The following is a 25920-nucleotide window of genomic DNA, read 5'->3' as shown; positions in this document are numbered from 1 at the left end:
GAAAGTCACCTAACATTAACTTCTTGTTTATTGAACTGTTGTATAAAATCAATAGGCTATCACATTTGCAATCGTGCTGACATTTGGGAAAACAGCAGAATATATTCTGTAAGTATTAAAAACAAGAACTCAGACATTTTTGCCCCCTATATCTTGATTTTTGGGGGGCATTTTAATTATTTTTGGTGGCATTTTTGCCCCAAGCTTTTCAAAAGTGTGCTGTGACTGAATGTTGCAAATGTTGATTTCTGAATGTTGATTTCCGTGATGGCGGGGGGGGGGGGGGGGTGGGGGGGTGGGGGGTGGGGCTCTTTTTTGAGTCCAAGCAGACGGAGGTCCCTTCTGTTGCAAGGCCCGTTTCAAGTGAAACGAATGAAACATAGCAAGGGCCCCTACTGTGAGGGTTAAGAATATTTTATCTAAAGCAGTGAAAAAACATTCAGGATTTGTGAAATGCAGGAAGCGCTCAGTTCAGCATATTACAAGATGCATGCATAGCACCTCAGCCTCTTTATCCCAGAATAACACCAAGGTGGGTCTTTAAGATGGCAGAAAAAAGTTTAATACTCCTCAGAAATGATCTGAGATACGTGTGTTATTTTTGTTGTTGCCATTTGCAACTTGGTGTGGGTTCCTTAACCTGAGCCGAACTGAAAAACCAGCACTGATGCCCTTTGAAACGGTGGATAAACATTCAGTCACAGCACACTAAATGTGCGCCTTTGAAAACAGAATGAGCTGCATTTAGTATGTCTGCTGTTTGTGTGATTGGACTCTGTGATCTTACTGCTGAGAAAAACATGCATTATATAATACATAGTCTAATGCTCACTGATGAAATGCACACGTTCAGCTGATTCACTTGAATTCTGAACGTCAATTGAGTTATTTGTGATTACTTACTGTTCTGCACCGCGTTGTTAATACATTTTGGTTTTGTCTCTGTTTCTCTCTGCAGAGATTCGTGAGGCATTCCGAGTTCTAGACAGGGATGGGAATGGATTCATCTCGAAGCAGGAGCTGGGTATGGCCATGCGTTCTCTGGGGTACATGCCCAGTGAGGTGGAGCTGGCTATTATCATGCAGAGACTGGATATGGACGGTGAGTCACTCCCTCTCTACATCTATCTTATTCTATGGTTCATTCTGAGCTAGCGCCATTCACACAAACAAAAGAGCGTCTGCCTTTTGATCATCTGTAAAAACAGCTTTACAGTCTGTCACAGACCCCTTCCAATCCTTGCACTGGAGACATATATGACCTTCTGAACAGTTCATGCTGAAGCAATAATAGAATTGAAGAATTTATCCAGCACATGGGGCTGTAAATAGATGAATTCTGGGAGGTGAATTCTGAGAAACCTTTGTCTTACTGTATGTGTGTGTCCGACTCCGGGAGTCCTTCAAGGTCAGACCAGTTGACTGGTTAGAGAACATGCATTGATATAGCTAATCAATCAGCCTGAGAGGTTGTTATTGATCCCCAGATTTTTGTGCAAGTATGGTGTTTAATGAAACTCACACTATGAAGTGGTCTGGGGAGATCTTTTACACCTCATAATATGAATTTTATTAGTTTAAGGTCAGTGTCACATCTATAATATCATTCTAAGATAAAGTAAAATAAAAATATATTTTACCTTAAAGACTTCTGCATAGCTTTGCTGTGTCAGCTTTAAGCACAGTTATATGACTAGTTGGGCACATTTAAGCTTTTTGACTCCTAATCGAAAATATGTTCTATAGTCAGGGGTGCGCTTAACTGGTGCGCATGCGTTGTAAAAATAAACGATGCGCAGCAGAAAACGTGGAGGGAAGTGTACCAACATTTTTGGGGACAGGGACACGTTTACTTACTAGAGTAGGATTTTTCTCCATCTCTGGTAAGATAGAAATTATGATGTGTGTTCACTGTTCATTAATTATTAGGGGTGCAATGGATCGCAGTTGATTGTGATTTGCGGATTAACTGCTAAGTTTAACCTTCATAGAGTGGAAGTTTTACAATTTACACATTTAAACAATTTAAAACGTGGAAGAAGAGGCGAAAATCGGTACTCACGCGCTGTTATCTGTGCGCACAGCCTCACACACCCGAAGCGCTGGCACGCAAAGAGAGAGAGAGAGAAAAAGAGGCTCGAACAACGACAGTGCTCGAACAATGAATGAATTCCTCTTTCGCGTTTTCTTGCACTTTAACAGACACATACACACATAATGAAGTCAAAATACCCGTCTCGGCAAGTATTCTCTCAATTATGTCATAAGTGAACAGTTGAGAAAGAAACAAGATGTGTGTCAGTATATTCGGTCCGTGCATTCGGTCTTAAAGTGACAGCAGCCAAATATTCCTGCTGTTGTCTGTGTCATTAATGTTAATAAAATTAAAATAAACATCATCATCATCATCATCATCATCTACCTTGTTTGAGAGAAAAGAAGAGGAAAGTGTCAGGAGGAAAGTGATGACGACAGCTTGTAGGATAAGTGTACTGCATCCCAAGCAGCATCTCCAGGTGCTCCCTTGAGAACCAGACCAAAAAAGTTATGTGCAGTATCCAGTGCTGTACAGAATGCATATATGAATGTACATCTTTATTGTATTTCAGTAATAAATATTTAAGATTCAGCAGCCAAGTGGAGACGAGGTTTTGAAGCTAGCGGTTACACTAGGATGATAACGGCTCTCTCTGACTTATCACTCAAAGTTCCACTCGCTCTCAGCTGGTGTTTAATTCCTTTTGTATATCTCAGACCAGTCACTTTCTTTCTCTTTTTCAGGAAGGATTGAGTTTGTGGAAGTTTGTGGAGCTGTTATGTATGCTCACATTTGCTCACATGCCATAGATATTTTCTGGTTTTAAGGACAATTGTAAGGTCAAGAGCATGCGCCTTAAGAGATCATTAAATTCAGTTTAATTTTAAGTTATTAATGAAAAGAGTATTTATTAAAAGTAGTTAAGGTATTAGAAGCTGCAAGTTGATCTGAATTTTAATTTGCCTGGCCCATCATATTCACTTTATTGAAGTAAACTGCATAAGAAACCAATGGGAGATGAAATGTGAATAGAAAATATCATTGTCAGTTTAATATTGTAATCAACAAACTCGAATATATCAGATCTGCAGCCTATTACTTAGTTCAAAGACCCTGATTTCATGGTTTAATTTAGCTGAGCAGCACCAATAAAAACCACATAATAAATCAATCTCATAGAAGAGTAGATCCTATTAGATTACAATTAAATTACTATTCTGTTCTGTTATACTCTATTCTTGAACTTTGTCCTCACCAGCTGCAATGTAAAACGTTTCCAGCGACAAGCAATTTGTCTTGTACTGACTGAACGTGAAATTGCTGTGCAACGTGACACGATTTCAACTAGTCAGAAGACTAGAAGACTGGTTAGGACGAAAACTCAGAATGGATGTGAGATATTGTATAACTTGTTGCTTTATAGTGTTGCATCTGGTTAGGACACAATGTTTGTGTTGCATTAAAAACTGCTTCAGTGATCTAGCAATGTATTTATATACAGATAAACCTATAATGCTAAAACTAAAATCAGTCATTTTAAATTCTAAAATGAATTTAGGCATCACAACATTATAATGTACAGTATGGAAAATGGATATTCATTCTAAGATCTGATAATAAAGATGACATTTAAAGCAGTGTTATTAAATTATTAGTGTTTTAAAGATGACCTTTAAGTGAGCGCAAGATGACAGCAAAAGCAATACAGTTGTAAAAATAAAGGGAATGATAATGCACAATTGAATATCCTGCATCTGAAGATATTTTTTCAATATGGATGAATCAATCAATCTCATTTCAACTGATAAGCATCATGGTACTACAGATATGTAAGATCCCTTTGTTTTACTTAAACTTATCGAGGTTCTTTTTTAAAATTCTCTCTAATTCTAATCCGAATGTTCTTTTCTTGATGCAGGTGATGGACAGGTGGACTTTGATGAATTTATGACAATATTGGGACCTAAACTCGTTTCTTCTGAAACCAGAGAGGGCTTCTTAGGCAGCACTATAGACAGCATATTCTGGCAGGTATGGAAAACATTTCTTTCTATATTTCGGTGTTCTCTTCTTCATTGTTTGTGCGTGCATTTGTGTTCTGAGCATATGGATAAGATTACGGGTCACGCTCTTCCCTCTCCGATTGCTTCCTCCGTGACGACTGGTAAATGTGATTCTTCCCAGATTGCGGGCTTCAAAGTGAGCAGGCAGATCTGTCCATTTCAAAGTGAACATTCGTTCAAATAGTGAGGGAATCCAAGTTTCACTTCCAAGAGATTTCTGTGAGCGTCGAGGAAGGCATATTAATTGAAAGATTTGCCACTTAAAAGGGAAGTATCTGAATTAGTCATCACAGGCATTTGGGTATCTTTTTTTACTTTCTCTCTCTTTAGGTCTTCATCTCTGCTTTTATTAAATAAGAATTTAGATCTACAGAATAGCTGACTTCCTGTCTTGAAGGAGCAGTGTTGAGTTTATATTTGCATGTTTATGTGTAGCGTCTTTCCCTCACAGAGGAATCTGAGCGGTGTGTGTAGGAGTAAGTAACAGCAAGGTCACAGACACTGGTTGTCTAGAAGGTGATTTAAATGCTCATCTCAACACACCTTTAGTGGGATACAGTGACTCATAACTGCAACGATAATCCATGTCATCACACCAGCATACCAAACACCCTCTCCCTCTCTGATGTTATTATGAGGCCAATACAAGTCTAATAATGGCACAATGACAAAACCTCCTGGGAAATATTGTGTTTTGACAGAGCAGCTCTTATTGAGATCATGCAAGTCTGCAAGATGCAAGTCTTTTGCATTGTTATTTTAAACTTTCTATTCACCAAAGAATGATTAAAGTTATTTATCATGGTTTCCAAGAAATATTATGCAGAACAACTTTGATAATAATAAGAAATGTTATTAACGCAATACCTTCTTTCATCTTCAGAACACAAATTAAGACTGAGGGCTTTCTAACTTTACTTTCTCATATTGAGCAGGGTCTAACAACCTTTAACAACCTTATATACTTTATGTGTTCTGCAGTTTTAAGTGTGATTTGCTTGGAGTGGTTTTATTTTGGATAGTTCAATTTAAATAAAATGTTCAATACATCTGTAATAGTGTTTTATGGCTTTACATTAGCCTATAGGTTTTTTACCTCTTACAGTGCTATGCATAAGTTTAGACACCCATGCTAAAGTTGACTAAAAAGAGGAATAAAAGAATCATCTTTTGGAAATTGAACTTAATGCCTTAATTAAAAAAATTAGGAAAAATCCAACCTTTAAGGACACCAATTTTCTTTGTGAATGAATAATGTATCATAAATAATGTATCGTAAATTCAAATAAAAATTAAAATAGCCCCACATCATCACATAGCCTTCACCATACCTAGAGATTGGCATGATAATCTGCCTGCCTCTATGGGAATTTAACATAGGGGTATCCAGACTTATGCACCCTGTATTTTAAGGAAGAACATTCATTTATTTACGATACATTATTCATTCACAAAGAAAATTGGTGTCCTTAAAGGTTGGATTTTTCCTAATTTTTTTAATTAAGGCATTAAGTTCAATTTCCAAAAGATGATTTTTTTATTCCTCTTTTTAGTCAACTTTAGCATGGGTGTCTAAACTTATGCATAGCACTGTATTACTGAGCTGAGCTAAATGATCCGGTTCCCTAAAAAGAGCCGGAATTCTCATCATGAGGAAGCAGCCAATCAGTCTGGTGGATTCTGACACGTGTCAGAATTTATTCAGCAAATGCGTTTCCATCTCCCATTATTCGCATTAACTCTTTTTTGCACCACATCAAGCGAGCCTGAAAACTTTTTTGCGAATTTGTGATTTTTTAAAAATAAAATAATTTGCCGTTTCCATCACTCGTTTCTGATGCGATATTTCAAAATGCGCATAAAAACTGGGTGATGGAAACATAGCTAGTGTAGCACTTCAGAGTTCTACATCAGAACGCCGGCTCCTGTGTCAGCATCACATGCATGCGTTGTGGTGCTCATGTGAACAGCATCAGAGACTGACACGGAAGAGAAGAAATTATTTAATAAAGACGTTATTTTAAAAAGTATAAAGTATTCTCATTGCTTCATAACATTAAGGTTGAACCACTGTAGTCACTTGGACTATTTTAACAACGTCTTTACTACCTTTCTGGACCTTGAAAGTGGTAATAACTTTGCTGCCTATGGGGGGTCAGAAACCTCTCGGATTTCAACAAAAATATCTTAATTTGTGTTCTGAAGATGAACGAAGGTCTTACGGGTTTGGAATGACATGAGGGTGAGTAATTTTTGGGTAACTAATCCTTGAAGAATCATGTGACACTGAAGACTGAAGTAATGATGCTGAAAATTCAGCTTTGCCATCACAGGAATAAATTACACTTTAAAATATTTACAAATGGAAAACCGTTACAGTACAGTAGTTTTTACTGTATTTTTATCAAATAAAGTCAGCCTTGGTGTACATAAGTGACTTCTTACAAAAACATTTTTAAAATGTTACTGTCCTCAAACTTTTGAACGGTAGTATATATCAAATCATTTCATTAATGTCAGGGTTATGTTTAGTTCTGTTCAGTTTGATTGTCGTTTATGTTGAAGTGGTTGTGTGATTCTATTTTTTTAGTGATCTTACGTTTTTGGACTTAACCATTAGGCTGTTTTGCTGATATCTCCTTCGTCATAATGTGCTTTCCTACGGCTACCCATTACAATTACAATTTTTTTAATAAAATGTATTTAAAATATATAAAAAATTACTACAAAATGAATAATTATGTCTACTAATTGTCGTAATAATAATAACAAACAAGTATTTGTACAAATAAGTACAAAGGGGGCGTTTAAAAATGTTCTTAACAAGATTGTCAATGGGGACGTCAGAGACAAGAACTACAGGCAATCATGGATTATTAGGAACACATTGGCATTTGTTTTCCCCACCCCGAGGAGTACAAACCTGAGGAGTGTTTGTAGAGTTGCTGCCAACAGCCCAATTTTGACAGTGTTTGACAAAATTATTTGAGACAAACACAGTCAGCATTAACCAGTCTCACTAGTAACGCATTCTAGCCGTCTGTGATGTATAATTCACAAGTATATTTGTCTATTGTTTTACTGTTATTTCCAAACAACCCTACTGCATGGACGCTGGTCAGTGTTTGGCGCCTGCATCAACATCAGCTGCTTTAAATTATGTAGTTTACCTCTATTGTCTTGCATTACATTACAAGCACATTTTAATATATAGAATGTATAATCTATAGAATTTTAACAATGTATAAGTGTCTTTTCTATATACACTCCCATTCAAAAGTTTGAGGATAGTAATAGCCTATTATTTTAATGTTTTTGAAAGAAATCTCTTATTTGCATCAAGGCTGCATTTATTTGATCAAAAATACAGTAAAAACAGTAATATTGTGAAAAACGATTACAATATTTATATTCTTTTATTAATTAATTAATTTCACAGTTCCAATCACATATGGTTTCCAATTGTATCTTGTATAATTCAGTTTTGACATCTCGATTCATTAATATCTGATAACAAAATTGTCTGAGCAGAAGATAAAAATATCAGAGCAAATGAAAAACTTACTTGATGTTGTATGTAATGCCCAAAAATGATGGAACTTCTATGGCTCATGAATATGAATTAGGTAATTTCAGACCAAGCTAATTATTATTCATGGTCTTTTCTCCCTAGACTTTGAGCTGGCCAAATAGTTTACAAACAATTATTGGGCTATAATGTCCTGAAGCATGGTGTCCTCATGGATTAATTGGTTTGTTTAGAATCAGCCAGTGTTATTTTGCCCTCTGTGTAGTATTCATGTGAGCAATGGACTCTGTCTCTGTCTCTGTTCTGTTCTGAAATCTGAGAGATATTTTTTAGACAGATAAGATGACAGAAAGTTGAAGGAGTGGGTGTATAAACAGTGACAGAACGGAAATAGATTGAGACAGAGAGAAACTAAGAGAAATATGAAAAATACAGTGAGCCAAAATTAAAGGAGCTTTCGGGAGTATCCCCAACAGTCACCAGCGTTAGGAAGTGTGTCTTTTCTTTCCAACTCGCCACAGCTGACAACTCAATTAAGCCGTAAATCAGCCCGGCACTGTTCTCCTCCATGTCCAGGCCAGATGAATGTCACCACTCTACCATTGTCTGCTTGTATAGCCAGCGGCATTAATGCTATCGAGCCATAGTTGTCTGATAGTAAACTAAAACCCTCTGTAGAGGCATTTAGACAAGGCAGCATGACAAACTCAGCAGGACTGGAAGCACAAATATTCACTTTTTAGAGCCATATGTGCTGACAAGTGTACAAGGGAGATTACCACTATAGGCAGTAAATTTATAATACTGCAAGCTGTTAACGACACACATTAGCTGTAACCACCAATTTATAGATAATATACAGTGCATCCGGAAAGTACTTGAAGCGCTGTGAATACTTTCCGGATGCACTGTATATGATTTTTTCAAATGTTTTTGAAGATAGTCTCTTATGCTGACCAAAACTGCATTTATTGATTAAAAAATACAGTAAAACAGTTTTATTAGAAATTAAAATTACTGTTTTCTATTTTAAATATGTAATTTATTCCTGTGATGGCAAAGCTGAATTTTCAGCATCATTACTCCATGGTTCAGTGTCACATGATCCTTGCAAAATCATTCTAATATGCTTTTTTTAAATATAAATCTTTTGTAACATTAGAATTCTCTTTACTGTAACTTTTGATCAATTGAATGTGTCCTTGATGAATAAAAGTATTAATTTCTTTCATTTTTATATTTATATTTTTGGGATGTGACGGTGAGGAAATGTAATCGCTGTGTGACAACACAGGCGGGGTGGGGCGTTGGAGTCTTGCCCTTTTTTGCACCTGGCTTTTAAATCACTAATTCAAAAGCGAAAGTAAAATGCGCACCCCTGCACAGGCATTCATAGTGGTGCGTTTTTCAATGAATTCCTATGGAATTTGAGCGCAAACTCACACTCGCTTCATGCCAGTGGACACGCACCATTGTGAATGCCCGTGTGCATTTTACTTTCGCTTTTGAATTAGCACAAATTCAGGGGCGGCAGTTGCTTACAATGACAAACTCGCTTAAATAGACACTTTTACATTTCGCTTTGAAACCAAATGTTTCGCCGTTGTTTTGTCCATCAAGAGTGAGGCGAATTGGGCGAAGTGAGGTGAAATCTGACTCGTGCTGCGACTTTTGTTCAGCTCACGCTGAATTGAGCAGGCGTGTTGAGTTTTTAATTGTAGTGTCTGTTCTCTAACTGAACTAAATGATTTTTATTACTATAAAAAATCTAAACGACAGTGGGGGTGGTGCAGCGGTGGGCAAGTAATATAACTGGCGTTGCGGCTGAACACCGGTAACATCGACTATCGCAGCAAGCCTATTATATTTATATCATACACAAAACAGGAAACATGTACCACTAACCTAAAGCAACACTACATACACATTTCTCTTCCGAAAGAGTGTTTTTTTACAGCAATGTTCAGTTACACTCACCTGCCACTTTATTAGATATACCCGTTCAACTGCTCATTAGTGCAAATATCTAATCAGCCAATCACATGGCACCAACTCAATGCTTTTAAGCATGTAGACATGGTCAAGACGATCTGCTGAAGTTCAAACTGATCAACAGAATGGGGAAGAAAGGTGATTTAAATGGTCTTTTCTTCGTTCACGCCATGTCGTAATTACCATAATTTCAAGATGACAACACGGGATGTACTCTGAGCTGTTTACGAGCTCAGACTGGGAATTATGCATTTTTATGGCAACACTATCAACACCTAAATTAATCTGCATTGGTCAAGTGGTACAGCTGTCAGCTTACAAGTTTTAATTGAGCTCTACTAGGACGTGAACACTTTTAACAAGTTGAAATCTCATATTTACGGTAATTACGAATGACGTGAATGCACATTTTGAACCATCTCTAGGGTTTACAGAGAATGGTCTGAAAAAGAGAAAACAGCCAGTGAGCAGCAGTTCTGTGGGCGAAAATGCCTTGTTGATGACAGAGGTCAGAGAATGGCCAGACTGGTTCCAGCTGATAGAAAGGCAACAGTAAGTCATATAATCACTCGTTACAACCAAGTTCTGCAAAAGAGCATCTCTGAACACACAACACGTCGAACCTTGAAGCAGATGGGCTACAGCAGCAGAACACCACCAGAACTCCTGTAAGCTAAGGAGCTGAGTTTACAATTCACACAGGCTCACTAAAATTTGACAATAGAAGACTGGAAAAACATTGCCTGGTCTGATGAATCTCTATTTCTACTGCAACATTAATATGGTAGGTTCAGAACTTGGCGTAAAAAAACATGAAAGCATGGATCAATCCTTCCATCTATCAATGGTTCAGGCTGGTGGTTTAATGGTGTGGGGGATATTTTCTTGGCACACTTGGGGCCCCTTAGTACCAATTGAGCATCGTTTAAACAGTCTACCCGAGTACTGTTGCTGACCATATCCATCCCTTTATGATCACAGTGTACCCGTCTTCTGATGAATACATTCAGCAGGAAAAAGCTCAAATCACCTGAAACTGGTTTCTTAATCATGGTAATGACTTCGCTATACTCAAATGGCCTCCACAGTCACCAGATCTCAATCCAATAGAGCACCTTTGGGATGTGGTGGAATGGGAGATTCACATTATGGATGTGCAGCCAACAAATCTGCAGCAACTGCATGATGCTATCATGGTAATATGGACCACAATATCTGAGGAATTTTTCCAGCTCCTTGTTGAATCTATGTCACAAATAAGTAAGGCAGTTCTAAAGGCAAAAGGGGGTCCAACCTGGTACTAGCAAAGTGTACCTAATAAAGTGACTGGTAAGTGTATATTTTATAAACTATATTGTTTTATAGATAGATAGATAGATAGATAGACACACACACATGTAGTATTGCTTTAGTGGCTATAGTTTGCTATAGTAACTATTTGTAGTCATAGTGGGTGTTGTTTCTAAAGCTGGATGAATCTGACTAATGGGCTGCACAACTGGTCATAGCTTTTCAAAATCTGATTACAGAAGAAATGCATTGCTGGTAAAATACAAAATTTTAATTCAACAAGGAATCTGCTTTTTTGTGGCTAAAAATTAACATTCTGGAGAGGAAAGCATTTGAATGTAAAGTGCAGCAGGGCATAATATATAATTTCATGAACAAGATGAATGACTGTCAATGCGTGGATCACTCAGAATGCAGACAATTTCTGACACAGTTTTACAAGCATAATTTTTCTATTATATAGCTGCATGTGGACAGAAATCGCTCATGGCAGTGTTATCTTCTCCATCTTGCATTCACTTAACAACAACAACTCACACATGTGCTTCATTTCTTCAGTCCCATTGGCAGTCGCTGCTCATTTGCATAAAGTGAAACTTTTCTCAACTTTGTTGCATTGCTGGACATGCCCATGATTGCTTCGGGTCGCCATAAATCACAAAGTTCTGATTATTGTATCACTGCATATGGCTGTATGTTAAGACACAAGTCTTTGAGAAGAGAAATGTGAATGTACATTGGTTAATGGCACCTGTTTTCTGCTTGTAACTCTCGGCTGCTGGTCTGCAATTATCCTGTTGATTGCCGTCCATCCTCTAGGACACTTCAGCTAATGGGAAGAGGATGAAAGTAGGACAGATGCATTGCTTCGTTCACACTGGCAGTCATTAACATGATGCGATAACAATCAGGCCCACGAGCAGATGGGTCCTAACTATGTCAAATGTCACATGTGGAGACTGTGACAGAGACACTGCATTAGTTATGTCTTAGACCTTGTAATCTGCTCGTCACCCTTGTCGGTTTTGACTGTGCGAGTGTTTTTGGTTTATGACTGATGAGTAGCCTACTGTATGCATACATGTAAATCTAGATGTGTGTGTGTGTGTGTGTGTGTGTGTGTGTGTGTGTGTGTGCTATGATCATACTAGACTCTGAGCAGTGACATTTAAACCAATATTTAGCCAGGTCATGGTGTAAGTAGTTAATCTACTATAGCTGCTAATAGAGTAAGTAGAGATAATATTCGCCCAGGGTTTGTGGAGCTGAATGAAAATGAGTTCATGTGAAGTAATGGATGGCTGATGAACCCCAGACCCTCTGTTACAATCACCCTGCTCCCAAACACACTATTCACGCCCAAATGCCATCTGTTCAGTTCACACTTCCCAAAGAGACAGTTGCAGAACTGGCAGCTGAATTACAGACTGTTAGTGCCTTGGAAATTATTTCACAGAAGACCGTTATATGTGTGTGTTCGTGTAGTTCAAGGGATACATCAAGTTATAGTAGAGGGGCATATCACTGCAGTTCCTCAAACAATTTTTCAGTGCTTTTTTGGCACACAGTAATAAGATGTTGGAGTGTCTGATAAGACACCACAGACGGTCCCCGCTGATGTCTTGACGGAGTGATATAGTATCGATTGGCAGACTGTTTGAGATATTCTGAATCATCTTGTCTTGATTATGGATCAGCTTACTTGGATACATCTGTGGCTTTGAGGGGCCATTGAAAAAAATACCCAGATAAAAGCAGCAGATAAAAAAAAAATAGACCTATCAATTTAACATGTTAGTTTAATACAGTTAGTTATTTTAAAAATTAACACATTTTATCTATATTCCAGATTGAGCAATTTGCGCTGAAGTACAAGAAGAAGTGAAGTTATTAAACACAATTTTGGGAGGAGTACACACATCTAATTTTCTAATTAATACCAGGATATAAAAGCAGCTTCTTACTTCTTCGGCTGGATCCCAAATGGCACACTCCGGCCTTGTGCCTCCTTTGAGTTCACACTTGGTGACGTCAGGAAGTGCAGACCTAAGGGGCGCTGGCCTCGAGTCCATGTGATAGTGTATTTTGGGACAGGCTTGATGACATCATGCCACCGAAAGTCAAACAGCCATGAAACTCCTCCCCTCATTTATCTGATTGGGCGTTCGCAATGATTCCTAGGTAGGTAACTTTTGTGGAGGGTGCGAAAGTACGGGCATCGCCGAAGTGCGCATCGAGGGCACAAAGGCGGCGCTCGTGAGCATACTTCTGAGCGCTGAAATGGCAGGACACCCTATGGTCTCATACACTTGGCGAGCACGCGCAATTTAAGGCCACGAGACCGCAAGTCCACATGAAGTGTGCCATTTGGGATCCAGCCTTCCTGCCATCAGTTCTTTCTGCATTTGGCCCGCCCCAATCCGGTATCATGTCCGACTTTCACGAAATGTAGCTTTTTTCCTCGGACGAGACAAATTCGTCCTTCCCCAAACTGAAGCTCAGAAGCAAATCATCACACAAACCAGGACGTCTCACCTTCAACCCTCCACAGCCTTAGCCTTTATCCGCGACCACTGTTTCCTCGTCCACCACTCATCCCAACCGGCAGTCTACCGTGGTCGCAAGCCGCCCCAATTGTGATTCTCGCCCTCATCAACAGGTTTGCCAAGTCCGCAGTCTTGAAATTTGAGTTTTCAAATTTGGGATATGACTGGGCTACTTTCTGGCTATTTTTGATTGGCCTCAAACAAGCCCTTCTAACCCTTGCCTCTCTTTAAGCTACTTACACGCCGTCCAAAGACATAGTTGTCGCCTCATATTAACCCAAATTTACCCTAAATCGTAGTGTGAGCTCTCCCATCCCGATGCCACACAGGCCTCCCGTTCGAATGCAGTATGAGATTTGCATTATATACAATGGGCTCTCCTGTTTAAATCGCAGTGTGGGCCCTCCCGTTCTAAAGCAGTGAGAGCCTACTGTTCGGATGCAGTATGGGCTTATCATGGGGGCTTTCCTTATGGATTAAAGTGTGAGCCTTCCATCCGAGTATTTCTCGACTGCAAATGCCAGAATCCCCCCCCCCCCTGCAGGGGATGGGCCCTCGCACTCTCATAGTTCAGGCCTTCACGTCAGGAGGGAATGGGAATACCATGTGAGTTATTTTATGGTTTCCTTTTCCGCTATCTTCAGGGACCCAATTTGGCTGGGCTGTTCTTCCCATGTTAGAAGCACCTGCCCCTTCTGCGAGATTGGCGAGTCTCACATTCTGTAATTCCTAGTCTCCATGTTGTGGATGCATCAGCGGGAATCTCTACAACCTCAGCGGCAAACCTCCAGTCCGCAGACAACTCCCGCAAGAGCTAGATACTACCACTGCAGTGCCCCGCAATGGCTCCCATTAATAGTATTCCTTCCAATTTAATTTGTTCAACTAGTGTTTTGGGGGGGGCTCTCAGACTGCTGAGCCAATTGCATGTGCCAATTTCACTCAAATAGCTATCATTTCGATGAGAATACCTTTCTGAATTTTGGGGGGTAAATTGGAGCTCGAGTAGAATATCCTCTTCAAGCCCCTTAATAGCGGACAGCAAGCCAAAACTGTTCACCATATACGCCAAGATTATATGGGCACACAAACTTGTGAAGTGAGGTTATTAAATATAATTTTGGGAGGAGTATGACCATCTATTCTTCTAAATAATTTCAGGATATAAAAGCAGCCTCTTCTTCCTGGCGTCAGTTCTTTCGGCATCCCTCCTCCTCCCCTTCTCCTCCTGTATGTATTTCGTAGTCCATATGTAATATAATAGTCATATTAAGATAAAATACAACTTCTTAACACAATTATAAGGCAGCACAGAAAAATCGCTTTTTGCGTACGTGGTTTCAGTTGTATGAAAGTTTTTGGTGCCACAATTTGTTTGTGAAAATGTTTGTCACACACAAATTTGTGCATACGCATGCTTAGAGAATAAGACCCATTCTTTGTCATTTACTCATCTGCCACAGCATTGTCTTTATTTTTTTAGTATTAGTCTTAAGGACATGCGATTATTGGTATTAAATTTTATTAATCAGTCAGCGTTGCATATACTTAATTTGATATATTTTTAATAGAATGAAAGCCATATAATAAAAGTATATGAAAATATTGATTTGACCATTGCAAATAACTTAAGCAGGGCTAATTCACGAGTTCACAATTTACATATAATCCGATAAAGGTTATGCATATTTGGTGTGCTGTCCGATGAGAGGGTTCTGAGCTCGGAATTGGCCCGAACCCAGAGTACTCCCAGGTTGGGATAGGAATAGTTAGAAGTGAGAGATATATATACCTCTTATCTTGCTAATTGAGTTGGTTAACTGAATGCGCTCCTCACTTGTTAATTTGGTTAATTGTCTGAACATGCTCCTCCTGAACTTAGTTAATAAAATCTTGTTTAGTACAAATTTCACTTAGATGCTGCATCTGTAGTCAGCTGATAAGGTCCTTCACCCTTCTCTCCTCACATCAGTGTAGCTTATCTCTCCATATCAGCATTAATATGGCTGTGAGTTATAGAGGGGAGCAGGCAGACAGGAATGAAAAGGAAAAAGAGAGCTCCTATTTTATTGTGACAAATGTGTCTGGATACCTTCAACACGACATTTACCGCCTCATCCCTTGCTCAGTGGGTCAACCAAAGACATCAGCCTCTGACAGATTTCTCCATAGTCCATCTCCCCCAACGTGCAGATCCGCTTAGCCGTGTGACATGAGAGCTGGCCATAAACCAGACACTTTTAACACCAAGTCTGGTTTTGGAGGGGAAGGAAATAGCAAACCGTGAGCTTGAAATATTAAGACACAATTGCTGTGTTGCAAAACCTAATAAGCTGCCTACAGAGACAGCATTTTAAATCTTCTTAGGTATGTAATGAATAAAAAAAATTGTATGCAAGATGATCAATGTGTAAATTCACAACAATTTGGCAATAGTTAACGGGCATTTTACCTCTCTGAATTAGTTTATTATTATGAATTTGTTTGTTCTGTCTTTCTTTATGAGAGCTCTCCCAAATCATTTCACAGAGGTATTTTCATTCTCACATTAATCATGTACCTGCCGTGTAAATGAGAGCGTTCAAGTAATTGAAACGTTAATCACCTTCTCTGAGGGGTACTTCAGGATTGATGGTCAACGATGGGAATCAATACAGGCTTTCACTGCCACCACTGCAAAAATAAGCAACACAGTAAGTGTAAATCTGGAATAATCAGAGGCCTCTCAAATGCCTGTCAAATCAAACAGACTGCGTGGATTACAGCCAGCAGTCACACACACAAACATTAGCATTTACTCACGCACTGCAGACCTCCTACAAGATCGCTCCTTTATTGATGTCATCATGTCATCATTGAAGTCAAACGGAATGTGCAAGAAAAAGAAAATCATGTGACAATATTTTTTCTGTGTGAAAGAGTGCAATTTTCTAAAAGTAATTTAATTTCCATGCTGTATGGTAGCATGATTGTTTTTAAAAAAAATTGAAATAATACTTTAATTCAGCATGGTCACATTATATTACATTAATATTACAAAATATCAGAAAAATAAAATAATAATAAAAAGTGTTTCTTGATCACTAAACCAGCATATTAAAATCATTGCTGAAGGATCATGTGACACTGAAGGCTGGAGTAATGGCTGCTTTAAAAAATCAGCTTTGTCATCACAGGAATAAATTATATTTTAAAATATGTAAAAATAAATAAATATATATATATATATATATATATATATTATTTATTTATTTTTTTTTTATTTATAATATTTCACAATATTACTGTTTGTATTATTATTAGTAGTAGAAGTAGTAGTAATAGTCTTCCCTGACCACACAGCTCATGGATGTGTCTGTGTGGTGCATAGTAGTAGACTCTTACAATGTTCTTTTCGAATCATCTCATTAAAGTCTGCTATGTTGCCATAATTAAAATTTGTTTTCAAGCAGACACTAAGTAAGTGCAATTATGTTTATAGAGAGCTTCAACACCTATGAAACAACTTAGAGTAAATTGCCTCACTTAATGCCATGCAGGTTTTGGTCATGTGAAGGGCTAGAACATTAGAACTGATCCTTGAGGTACAACATCAACATCCCTTGTTAGCACAACAAGGATTCAATCCCTTGTTTTACTACCTAGCTGCTTATAGGCAGTAGAAAGTGGGGTAGCTTACTCTCAGAGAATAAGAGAAAAATAGTCTAATACAAGGAATGCTATGAACATCATCAAGACATCAATAGGTCTCTTTCATATAGTTTTCTTTCAGGGTGAGAGAACAGACAGTGCTGGAAAATAACTGAATTTGGAGTAGAAGGGATCCCATGAGAGTATATGTCTGGGTGGGTGTGAATAGCTGAATGACAGAGATACACGCTCAGTGCTGTCATCTTGATCCTCAGAAGAGACAATCCCAGCTGATAATGTCTCATTGAGGCTTTACGCATGACTTTGTTTAAGTGACATTCTCTGACAGGCCTCAGTGATAACCTGCATCTGAATCCCCAGGAGCTTCTAAAGGGCACAAAAACCATGTGTGTTTGCAAGGGGTCAAGGTTTGGCTGGTTAGCATGGTCCAGTTACTACTGGTGCCATAACCACACCATCTGAGGACGAAAAGCGAAAATAAATATAATTTAATTATATTACAGTATGTAACAAAGTTTAAAGTCTCAGGGTAGAAGGAGGCTTAACCCGGCAAATGACCAACGTAACTTTAATGACAAAAAAACAAAAATAAAGCGGCAGCCCCTCATGGACCACTGTTGAAGTAGTAACGGTTAGTAATTACACTAAGTAAGTAACTTTTAAACTGCTTGTCAATTACCATCATTAGAGTATTAGTAGACTGTCTTCTTAATCTCTGCAAACACTTTATTTTGATGGTCCCCCAGCAGATATTCTACTGATTATAAGTAACTTTGCAGGTACGTCTACTTATTCTACTAAATAACCTAACAGTCCAGTAATATTCTAATGAGAGTTAATTGACATGTTGTTGAAAAAAAAGTTACTTAAAGTTAGTAGAATGAAGTGGACTATCAAAATAAAGTGAAACCATAGTAAGTAATGTTTAATTAATTATAAGCGGTTATATAATCACTGCATTTACGTGATGCACATTTTACATGCTTGAGCAGCGTCAATGAAAACACTTTGGAACGCCCTACTACAATTTCAAGAGTCCAGAAAAAAAGTGTTTGAGTGGATGGAATCATGGAAAAGGGCACTCTCAGAGATGTAAGACATATTTTCTCATACAGTTCAATAATTTATTGACTCTGCCAAGACAGGATAACACCCCCGCCACCACCAAAGCTCATTCAAGGTCTCTGAGAAAACCCTTGACACGGAGTTTGCTGGGAAATTGGAAAAGTTCAAATCTGTCTCTCAGTGATTCTGAATTATTGAACCAGCCCAAATTTGCCTCTTCTTTTTCTTCTTTTCTTTTTCTTCAGCTTGAGGTCAAGTTTAATGCTGTCACTACAAGCATTGCAGTTCAATGAGGACAGAGCTGCTGCGCTAATTGGATGTCTGAAACAACATTTCTTAGCTGAAGTATGTTTCTATTGAGGTTTTTTTTTTTGGTTGAATGAGTAAAGATGTTGAAAACTATTACACACTTCAACATCAATGTTGATTCACGTCTCAGTTTGCGTCAGAAAGATTGTCCAGATCAATTTTTATGTGTGCTGTGCTTCTTTTCAATGTGTATCAGATAGAGCAAGGACAAGATTGATTGAGCAAGTAAATTGATTAGGGTATAGTCACTGGATAGTGAACAGCTCATCTCATTTTCCTCTCTTCCTACTAGCTTCACTTCTCTAAACGTTCTGTCGAAGGAAATTCTCAATAAAAAATCACTCTAGGATTGAGCACTGCCCCACAGAGAAGCATTGACAACCCAGACGTGCTGAGATTTGACAACAGGCCTCTTGTGTTTCCACCCTGCAGTTTGACATGCAACAGATGTCCTTGGAGGAGCTCAAACACGTCCTGTTCCACGCCTTCAGAGACCATCTCACCATGAAGGACATCGAGAATATTATCGTCACAGAGGAAGAGAGCTTGAAGGAGAACTCAGGAAACTGCCAGGCCGAATATCAGGGAGGTAAATAGCAAAGAGAACAATTTCATATGAATTGACGGATCATGCAACAGTTGTTCACAGACACTGGAAATTTTGTGAAGAGGTGATGCTTAAAACTCTGACGGTACTCAAGAATTCAGATCTGTATGAATGCCAATGAAAATACTGTATTTCCACCTTCACATGACAGTAGAGCGCAGCTGTGAATGGCCGGTTTTTCAGAAGCCTAGATGCATTATTTTTTTTGGTTATTTTTCTAATCAGACATTTCAATAAAGAGTTTTAAGCCAACACATAAACTTTATCAAATACTTCTGTAATTCAAATTAAAGTACAAAACTGTGTACTTAATGTATTAGGCAATGAAATACTCCTCCTACGACACATTCAGAATGAATTGGATCAAAAATGATGGTACAATATAAAATTATTGACTTGATTATTGATTTGTCATTTAGTCATGGTAACAACAACTTCTCTGATTAGTGTATCCAACTAGAAGCTTGTTTTTTAAATGAAGCTGAAACCACATTGACTTTTGGCTTCTGCAGGAGCATATATCATCGCTTCACAATCTCAGAGTTCATTGCAGGTTTTCAAAGTATAATATGTTATCATTAAAAATCCATTTCTTTATGGATTTTTACTTCCGGAGCCAGACTATTGAGATCTATAGGCTGCTGTGTTTGCCTAGAAACTGCCTATTTAATGAGATGAGAGTTCTGTGCTATCAGTGCCTTATAGGTTTTTAAGATGTTCTTTACTCCCAGTAAGACATTCACATTCAAACCATTCTTCACAGTTAAATTTCACCCCCTTTTGAAACATTATTGAACCAGATGTTTTCCTCGGCCAACAAAAGTAAACGGAATGAATGGAATTCAGAAACAGGGAAATTATTTTACGGTTTGTATCTAATTATGTTTCAGCAGTTCAATATTTAATCTCAATATGCAGCACAGAATAACAACACAAATTGAATGGAATTGAATCTGCTGGGCCGAGAAAAAGGTGAATAAAATATAACAATTTCATGCTTCAAAATCTAATTAGTTTGTCACATTGTTTTAAAATATATCCTTTATTGGCCCACACTGTGACCTTAAACAGTTCCACCCGAATATGTTATGCTATTTGTGCGTGTGTGTTTGTGTGCGATCATTAGTGTGCGACGTGTGATGAGTCCAGTAAGGCAGCTCAGCGAAGCCACATGTTTTGTTTCACTATTGTGCATATTCAAAGCCTCATTATGCACAGAGATCAACAGCACTGCTGGATTATTGTTCGGATGGCTTATGCTCATTGTGTGCTGTCATCTCTTCTCATTGATGTCTAATGCTCCATAGCAGTAACCGCTAGCATCTCTGTGTCTTTCATATATGCTCTGTTCTACTCCATCAGTGCATTCGAAAAAGAAGAATCGTCAGACGTGTGTCCGCAAGAGCCTCATCTGTGCTTTTGCAATGGCCTTCATCATCAGCGTCATGCTCATCGCAGCCAATCAGATGTTGCGGAATGGCATGGAGTAGCCCCCGCCCACTGTGAACCCCCATTGATCTGACCTCTGCTTGAGAAACATGCATTAAAAACTCCACTTTCTTTTAGTTTTGAAGATTGTTGGGGAGCCCACAGTGCAGAGGATGTGAATCCCAAGCGAGTTTTTTCTTTTAGATTTATCATGTCAATTGTGATTGTGACTGACTGTGAAACAACAGTGAGGAATGTCCTCCATCAGCAGCTTGACAGGGACATGCAAGGGCTCCTCACTGAATACCATTTAATGCAATAACATCCAGTGTTCCTCTGCACTGTGTTTTTCTCATTCCGTGTCTTTAAAAGGCGACGACTTTGTACTTTATCTCATTTCAAGCTATGTCAGATGGGAACGATGAGGAGTGACTGGCAGCCTTTCCAACAGAGCCACTGCAGGATGTCTGGCATGAAGAGTGTGTGCATGTTCATCTCAAATGCACTGTCTGATTTGTTTTGAGCCTTACTGTGTTGAAGCTCATTTCTGGAAATCTTTGAAGGTATTGTTGAAGGGACTGTTGGGTATTTCAGAATTGCATACGACCATACTATAACTTTTACCGTATGCAGTATACTGTGTACAGTATGCAAAGAAAACCCATATTACCAAAATATGCAAGATACAACATGCATGGAATACTGTATCCCACAATGCATCTGATGAATCTGATATGACGAATGAGCCAGAAGCTATTTCAGCTGATTTTTAACATCTCCTGCTTTGGTTGGACTGTCAATACTTAAGACATTTTATATTGGATAAAAAATGCAAAATAACTATACACCTTATTTCCAAGGTGAGGCAAGTTTATTTGTATTGCAACTAATGATAATTTAAAGTGCTTTACATTAGCATAATTGAGATAGGGGGAGAGGAGACATTTAAAACAAGTAAAACTAAATATTTATTTTGAGTAATGAAAGAAAGAAACAAAAGTTTGAAATTATAATTGGATACAGTCGCTGAACTAAACATGTAGTTTGGTCAAATTAAATGATAACAGCATCAAAAAATAGTAAGAAGTACACAACTGCTCAAAAGTGTGGGGTCAATAAGTTTTGTTTTGGAAATAAATTAATACTTTGCGGCTCTGTAGTTGGGTACTATTATGCGCGTCTCGTGCTTAAAGAGCAACAGCGCATTCTGTTTGATCATCCCATATGCCTTTTACATTTAGACGTCAAAATGTTGTCAAATGGAACAGATAGTGAAACTGAAGTGCCTCTCTTCATGCGGGCGCAGATCATTTCGGATGACTGACATCACAGAATTTACTGGTATTTTGGTGCTGAAGTGTGAATGGTCTCTTACCGGTAAAAAGCCAAAACGCCGTTGCTTGTGTGAACAGCATATTTGTGAATTTACCGGTAAAGTCATTCTGGTAATTTTACGGTAATTTACCAGGATCGATAAAAAGGGGCTAGGGGAGAGCGGGGCACAAAGTAACGCTTTTTGACTTTCTCAGTTTGTGTAAATCTACTTATGGTTCAGAGTATTTATTTTTTCCCACATTCATTTCCCACATGTCTAGTACAATTATGTGTTTTTGTTTTATCAATACAGTATATACTTTTTGTATATTGTGTTGTGAGGCACACTAGCACACACACGCAAGGTCTCTCGCTCCCTCTCTCTATACGTTCTTATCCCGGTAGACGTAGAATCAACAGCTAGATTAATGAGAAACCCTATGATTACAACGACCATCATTTGAAGTGTCACACAGTTCTGAAATTATCGTACATTATAGGATTTTTTCCATTATTGATCGTACATCGTACAGAGGTCAAAATTATCGTACAAATACGATAATTATCGTACATCTGGCAACACTGCTCCTTCCCCATCATGAGTGGACACGCCCCCTACTGCTGATTGGCTACAAGTTTGTTGTGTCGCTCACTTCTCAGTCCGATCCACTTTCAACGGCGTTTTACAGAAATCAAGTCATACCGTCATGATCAAAAGTGACAGTAAAAACATTTGTTACAAATATTTCAGTTTCAAATAAACGCTGTTCTGTTGAACTTCCTATTGTCAAGGAATCCTGAAAAAAATGTATCACAATTTCCACAAAAATATTAAGCAGCACAACTGTTTTTAACATTGATAATAATTAGAAATGTTTTGTGAATCAGCAAATTAGTCACACTAAAGTGACACTAAAGAAGACTGGAGCAATGGCTGATGAAAATTCAGGAATAAATTACATTCTAAAATATATTAAAATATAATAAAACAGTTATTTTAAATTATTATAATATATCACAATATTGCTGTTTTACTTTATTTCTAAACAAATAAATGCAGACTTGGTGAACAGAAAAGACTTCTTTCAAAAACATCTTCGACCCCAAACTTTTGAATGGTAGTTTATAGTACTTAGAGTGAGTAGAAGCAGCCTGATTTCTCATTGTTTGCTTCATAACGTGAGTTACAAATTATGAGTTTGCTTTGTGGCTGTACATTAACAGGGTTCATATTCTGCAAAGCAAGTGGGATTAATTAAATTCCACACTAGGCTACTCCATTATGTGGTGCCCTTGTGCATTATGTGTAAACAGAATTGTCTTTTTAGAAGTCTGTTTCATTCATTTCATATAATCTCTCGTTTTGTGTGTCTACGGAAGAAGAGAGTATAATACTCTCTTTGATATAGTATCAAGGTCTTCTCAATGTTTGCATAATATTGTCTGGTTTAACTATATGACACTGAACTTCTGCGGAAGTGTCTGCTACACAGTTGGACTTTTTGGTCCATTTTGAGTTTTTATTCACTCTCAGGTTCAGAGAGTCAGTGAATGCAACATAAATTGCTCTGAATCAACCAGAAGTAAACTGGTCAATCTCTAAAATAGCACTTTTTCTTTTACAGTTAGAGTCTATGTGTGTAATATAAGTATTTGTCTATACCTGTTTGTCTAAATTTATAATGTGTGAGCACATCAGTCTCCTTCCCTGTTCCTTATTATTGTGTATACTTACAGCTGTTTGTCACACTCCTCCTATATTGCATGTGTATTTATGCATATAGTGCCACACAAAAGAGTTGTCTGTTTGACTGTGTCATGTTTGCATGTTCAGAACACTAATGCAGTGCTTTTTCAAGGTCTGTACCGCTTATAGGCATTTGCAGAGAGCATCAATCTAAATATCTGAACTCCCATTGTTTCGTTCTTGTGAGCAAAATTGATCTGAAACAGTACCAGCATTCTGTGCCAAAATACACTGCAAAGGAAAAGCGGATTATTGGGAACAGTTTACTGGACAAAGTTCCTGTCAGTTTTCCAGAATTTCACAGAATGGCTTGCTCGATTAAAGACTGGTGCTTTGTATTCTGTCAGTATTTGCTTTGGAATGAGGAAGCTTTTGAATCAATGGCTCCATCTAGTGGGCTACAAGATTTGAAATCCTTGTGATGGGACAGTGGTAAAGAAGGAAAGTTACTTTAGCATTGTGAAGTGACAAAAAGTAACTTTTACCAAAAATAAGTTGGAAACAGGAGTGTAATTCAGTGTAAATTCCTTACAGTACCTGTCAAAAGTTTGGAAACAATTTTTTTAAAGGGGTGGTATAATGCCCTTTTCACAAGATGTAAAATAAGTCTTTGATGTCCCCAGAGTGTGTATGTGAAGTTTTAGCTCAAAATACCCAACAGATATTTTTATATAGCATGTTAAAATTGACACTTTTTGAGGGTGAGCAAAAACGCACCGTTTTTGTGTCTGTCCCTTTAAATGCAAATGAGCTGCTGCTCCCAGCACAGAGGGCGGAGCTACAAGAGCTCTTGTCCTTTTACCTCACACAGACATGCACTGAAAATTTCAAAAACTTTTAGCCTTTTATGTTCAAAACGGAGTCGGACAAAGATGGAGGGACTCAAGAAGAAGTGACAACATGTAGACAATTTTGTGAATGGTTAGTTGATGAATTTATGTAGCTTATGTTATTATCTTCTAGTCATTAATTAGCATATTCTGTCATGGTAATCTATAAATCGTGTTCCGGGGGTGGGATTTATGTAAATTTTAGGGTTGGTGATGTCACTAACCCGGGAGGAATGTCGTGTAGTCCCTACGAGCCATTTGTGGTAGTCCTTAAAAAACAATTTCTTTAAAAGAAAATATCTCCCTTTGCTTTGAACTTTTAGCATCGTAACTTTGCAGATGTTTTTTATGTTCAAACAGCAACATTGCACACTAACTTAAGTTAGAAAAGTGAAATCATAATCAACCACCTCTTTAAATGTTTTCGAAAGAAGTATTTTCTGCTCACCAAGACTGCATTTATTTAATCAAAAACACGGTAAAAACAGTAATATTGTAAAAGAAAATTGTACCATTTAAAATAATTGTTTTCTATTTTAATAAATTTAAAAATGTAATTTATGACAAAACTGAATTTTCTGAATCTTCAGTGTCACATGATCTTCAAAAATCATTTTGATATACTGACTTCCTGCTCAATAAACACTTATCACAGGAATAAATTACATAAATAATAAATAATTTTTACTGGAATAAATCGTGTTTACTTTATTTTTGATTAAATAAATGCAGCTCGATGAGCACGCGTCTTTTTAAAACGTTTAAGAATTGACAGGTACAGTATCAATTTAAAGTGTTGCACCTTGTTATTTTATTATGTTATAAGAGTATTTGCTATTTCTTTCAGTTATCACAAAGGCAGATTGGTGGACTAAAGTTTAAAAATGTCCTGCGTCATTTTTACTAGCCATTATTCTGTGTATTGCTCTGCTTGTTGCCATTTTGTTGTTAGAATATACAAAAAACTAGTTTATGGACATTTTGAAAATGTAAATCGGTCCAGGTTTTATTTGACACTGTATTTTATATTTTGTTGATTAATAATATTTATGTTTTATATTGGTATTTTATTTATTTTTTAATCTTGCAAAGGTTGATGGGATTTTTAAATTAATTTACTCTCAATCCAGATCCTAACTTCATCTGAATTTGAAGCATGCCAAATAAAATTTTATATGTATGTATTTTTACGGATTATATCAAAAGAAGGATTATTAATATGCAAATACATATACATATTGCATGCAGGATGTGGATTGACAGTCAGATTACAGCAATATGGTTTCTAAACAAAAAGGTATCATTACATGTAAAGAATATGAATAAAAGAAAATTATTTATTGAACATGACAATAAACATCTTTGCATCCAATTATTGTTATCATCAACATCATCATTTTTTGTTATTGTTGTTTTGGCCAATAGGGGGCACAATTGGATTTTCTACAAATAAGACTAAAATAAATGAATTAAATAATAAATTTAAAAAAATGATGCGCTTCTCTTCTCAA

The 25920-nt window shown here is 37.6% G+C and overlaps 1 protein-coding gene across 1 annotated transcript in view; it reads left to right on the top strand.

The window, feature by feature from the left end:
• caln2 (calneuron 2) overlaps positions 1-25781 on the top strand; it is a 35020-nt gene extending 9239 nt beyond the window's left edge. Inside the window, 4 exon segments of the mRNA XM_084137934.1 lie at positions 959-1102; positions 3957-4069; positions 18916-19072; positions 20453-25781. Coding sequence (XP_083994060.1) covers positions 959-1102; positions 3957-4069; positions 18916-19072; positions 20453-20580 — 542 coding nt within the window. The 3' untranslated portion in view covers positions 20581-25781.
• The last annotated feature ends 139 nt before the right edge of the window (positions 25782-25920 follow it).

The sequence above is a fragment of the Abramis brama genome (assembly GCF_963993115.1).
Source record: "Abramis brama genome assembly, chromosome: 15".
NCBI lineage: Eukaryota > Metazoa > Chordata > Actinopteri > Cypriniformes > Leuciscidae > Abramis > Abramis brama.
Note: the sequence above shows the minus strand (reverse complement) of the source record. Positions and strands in the feature narration are given on the sequence as shown.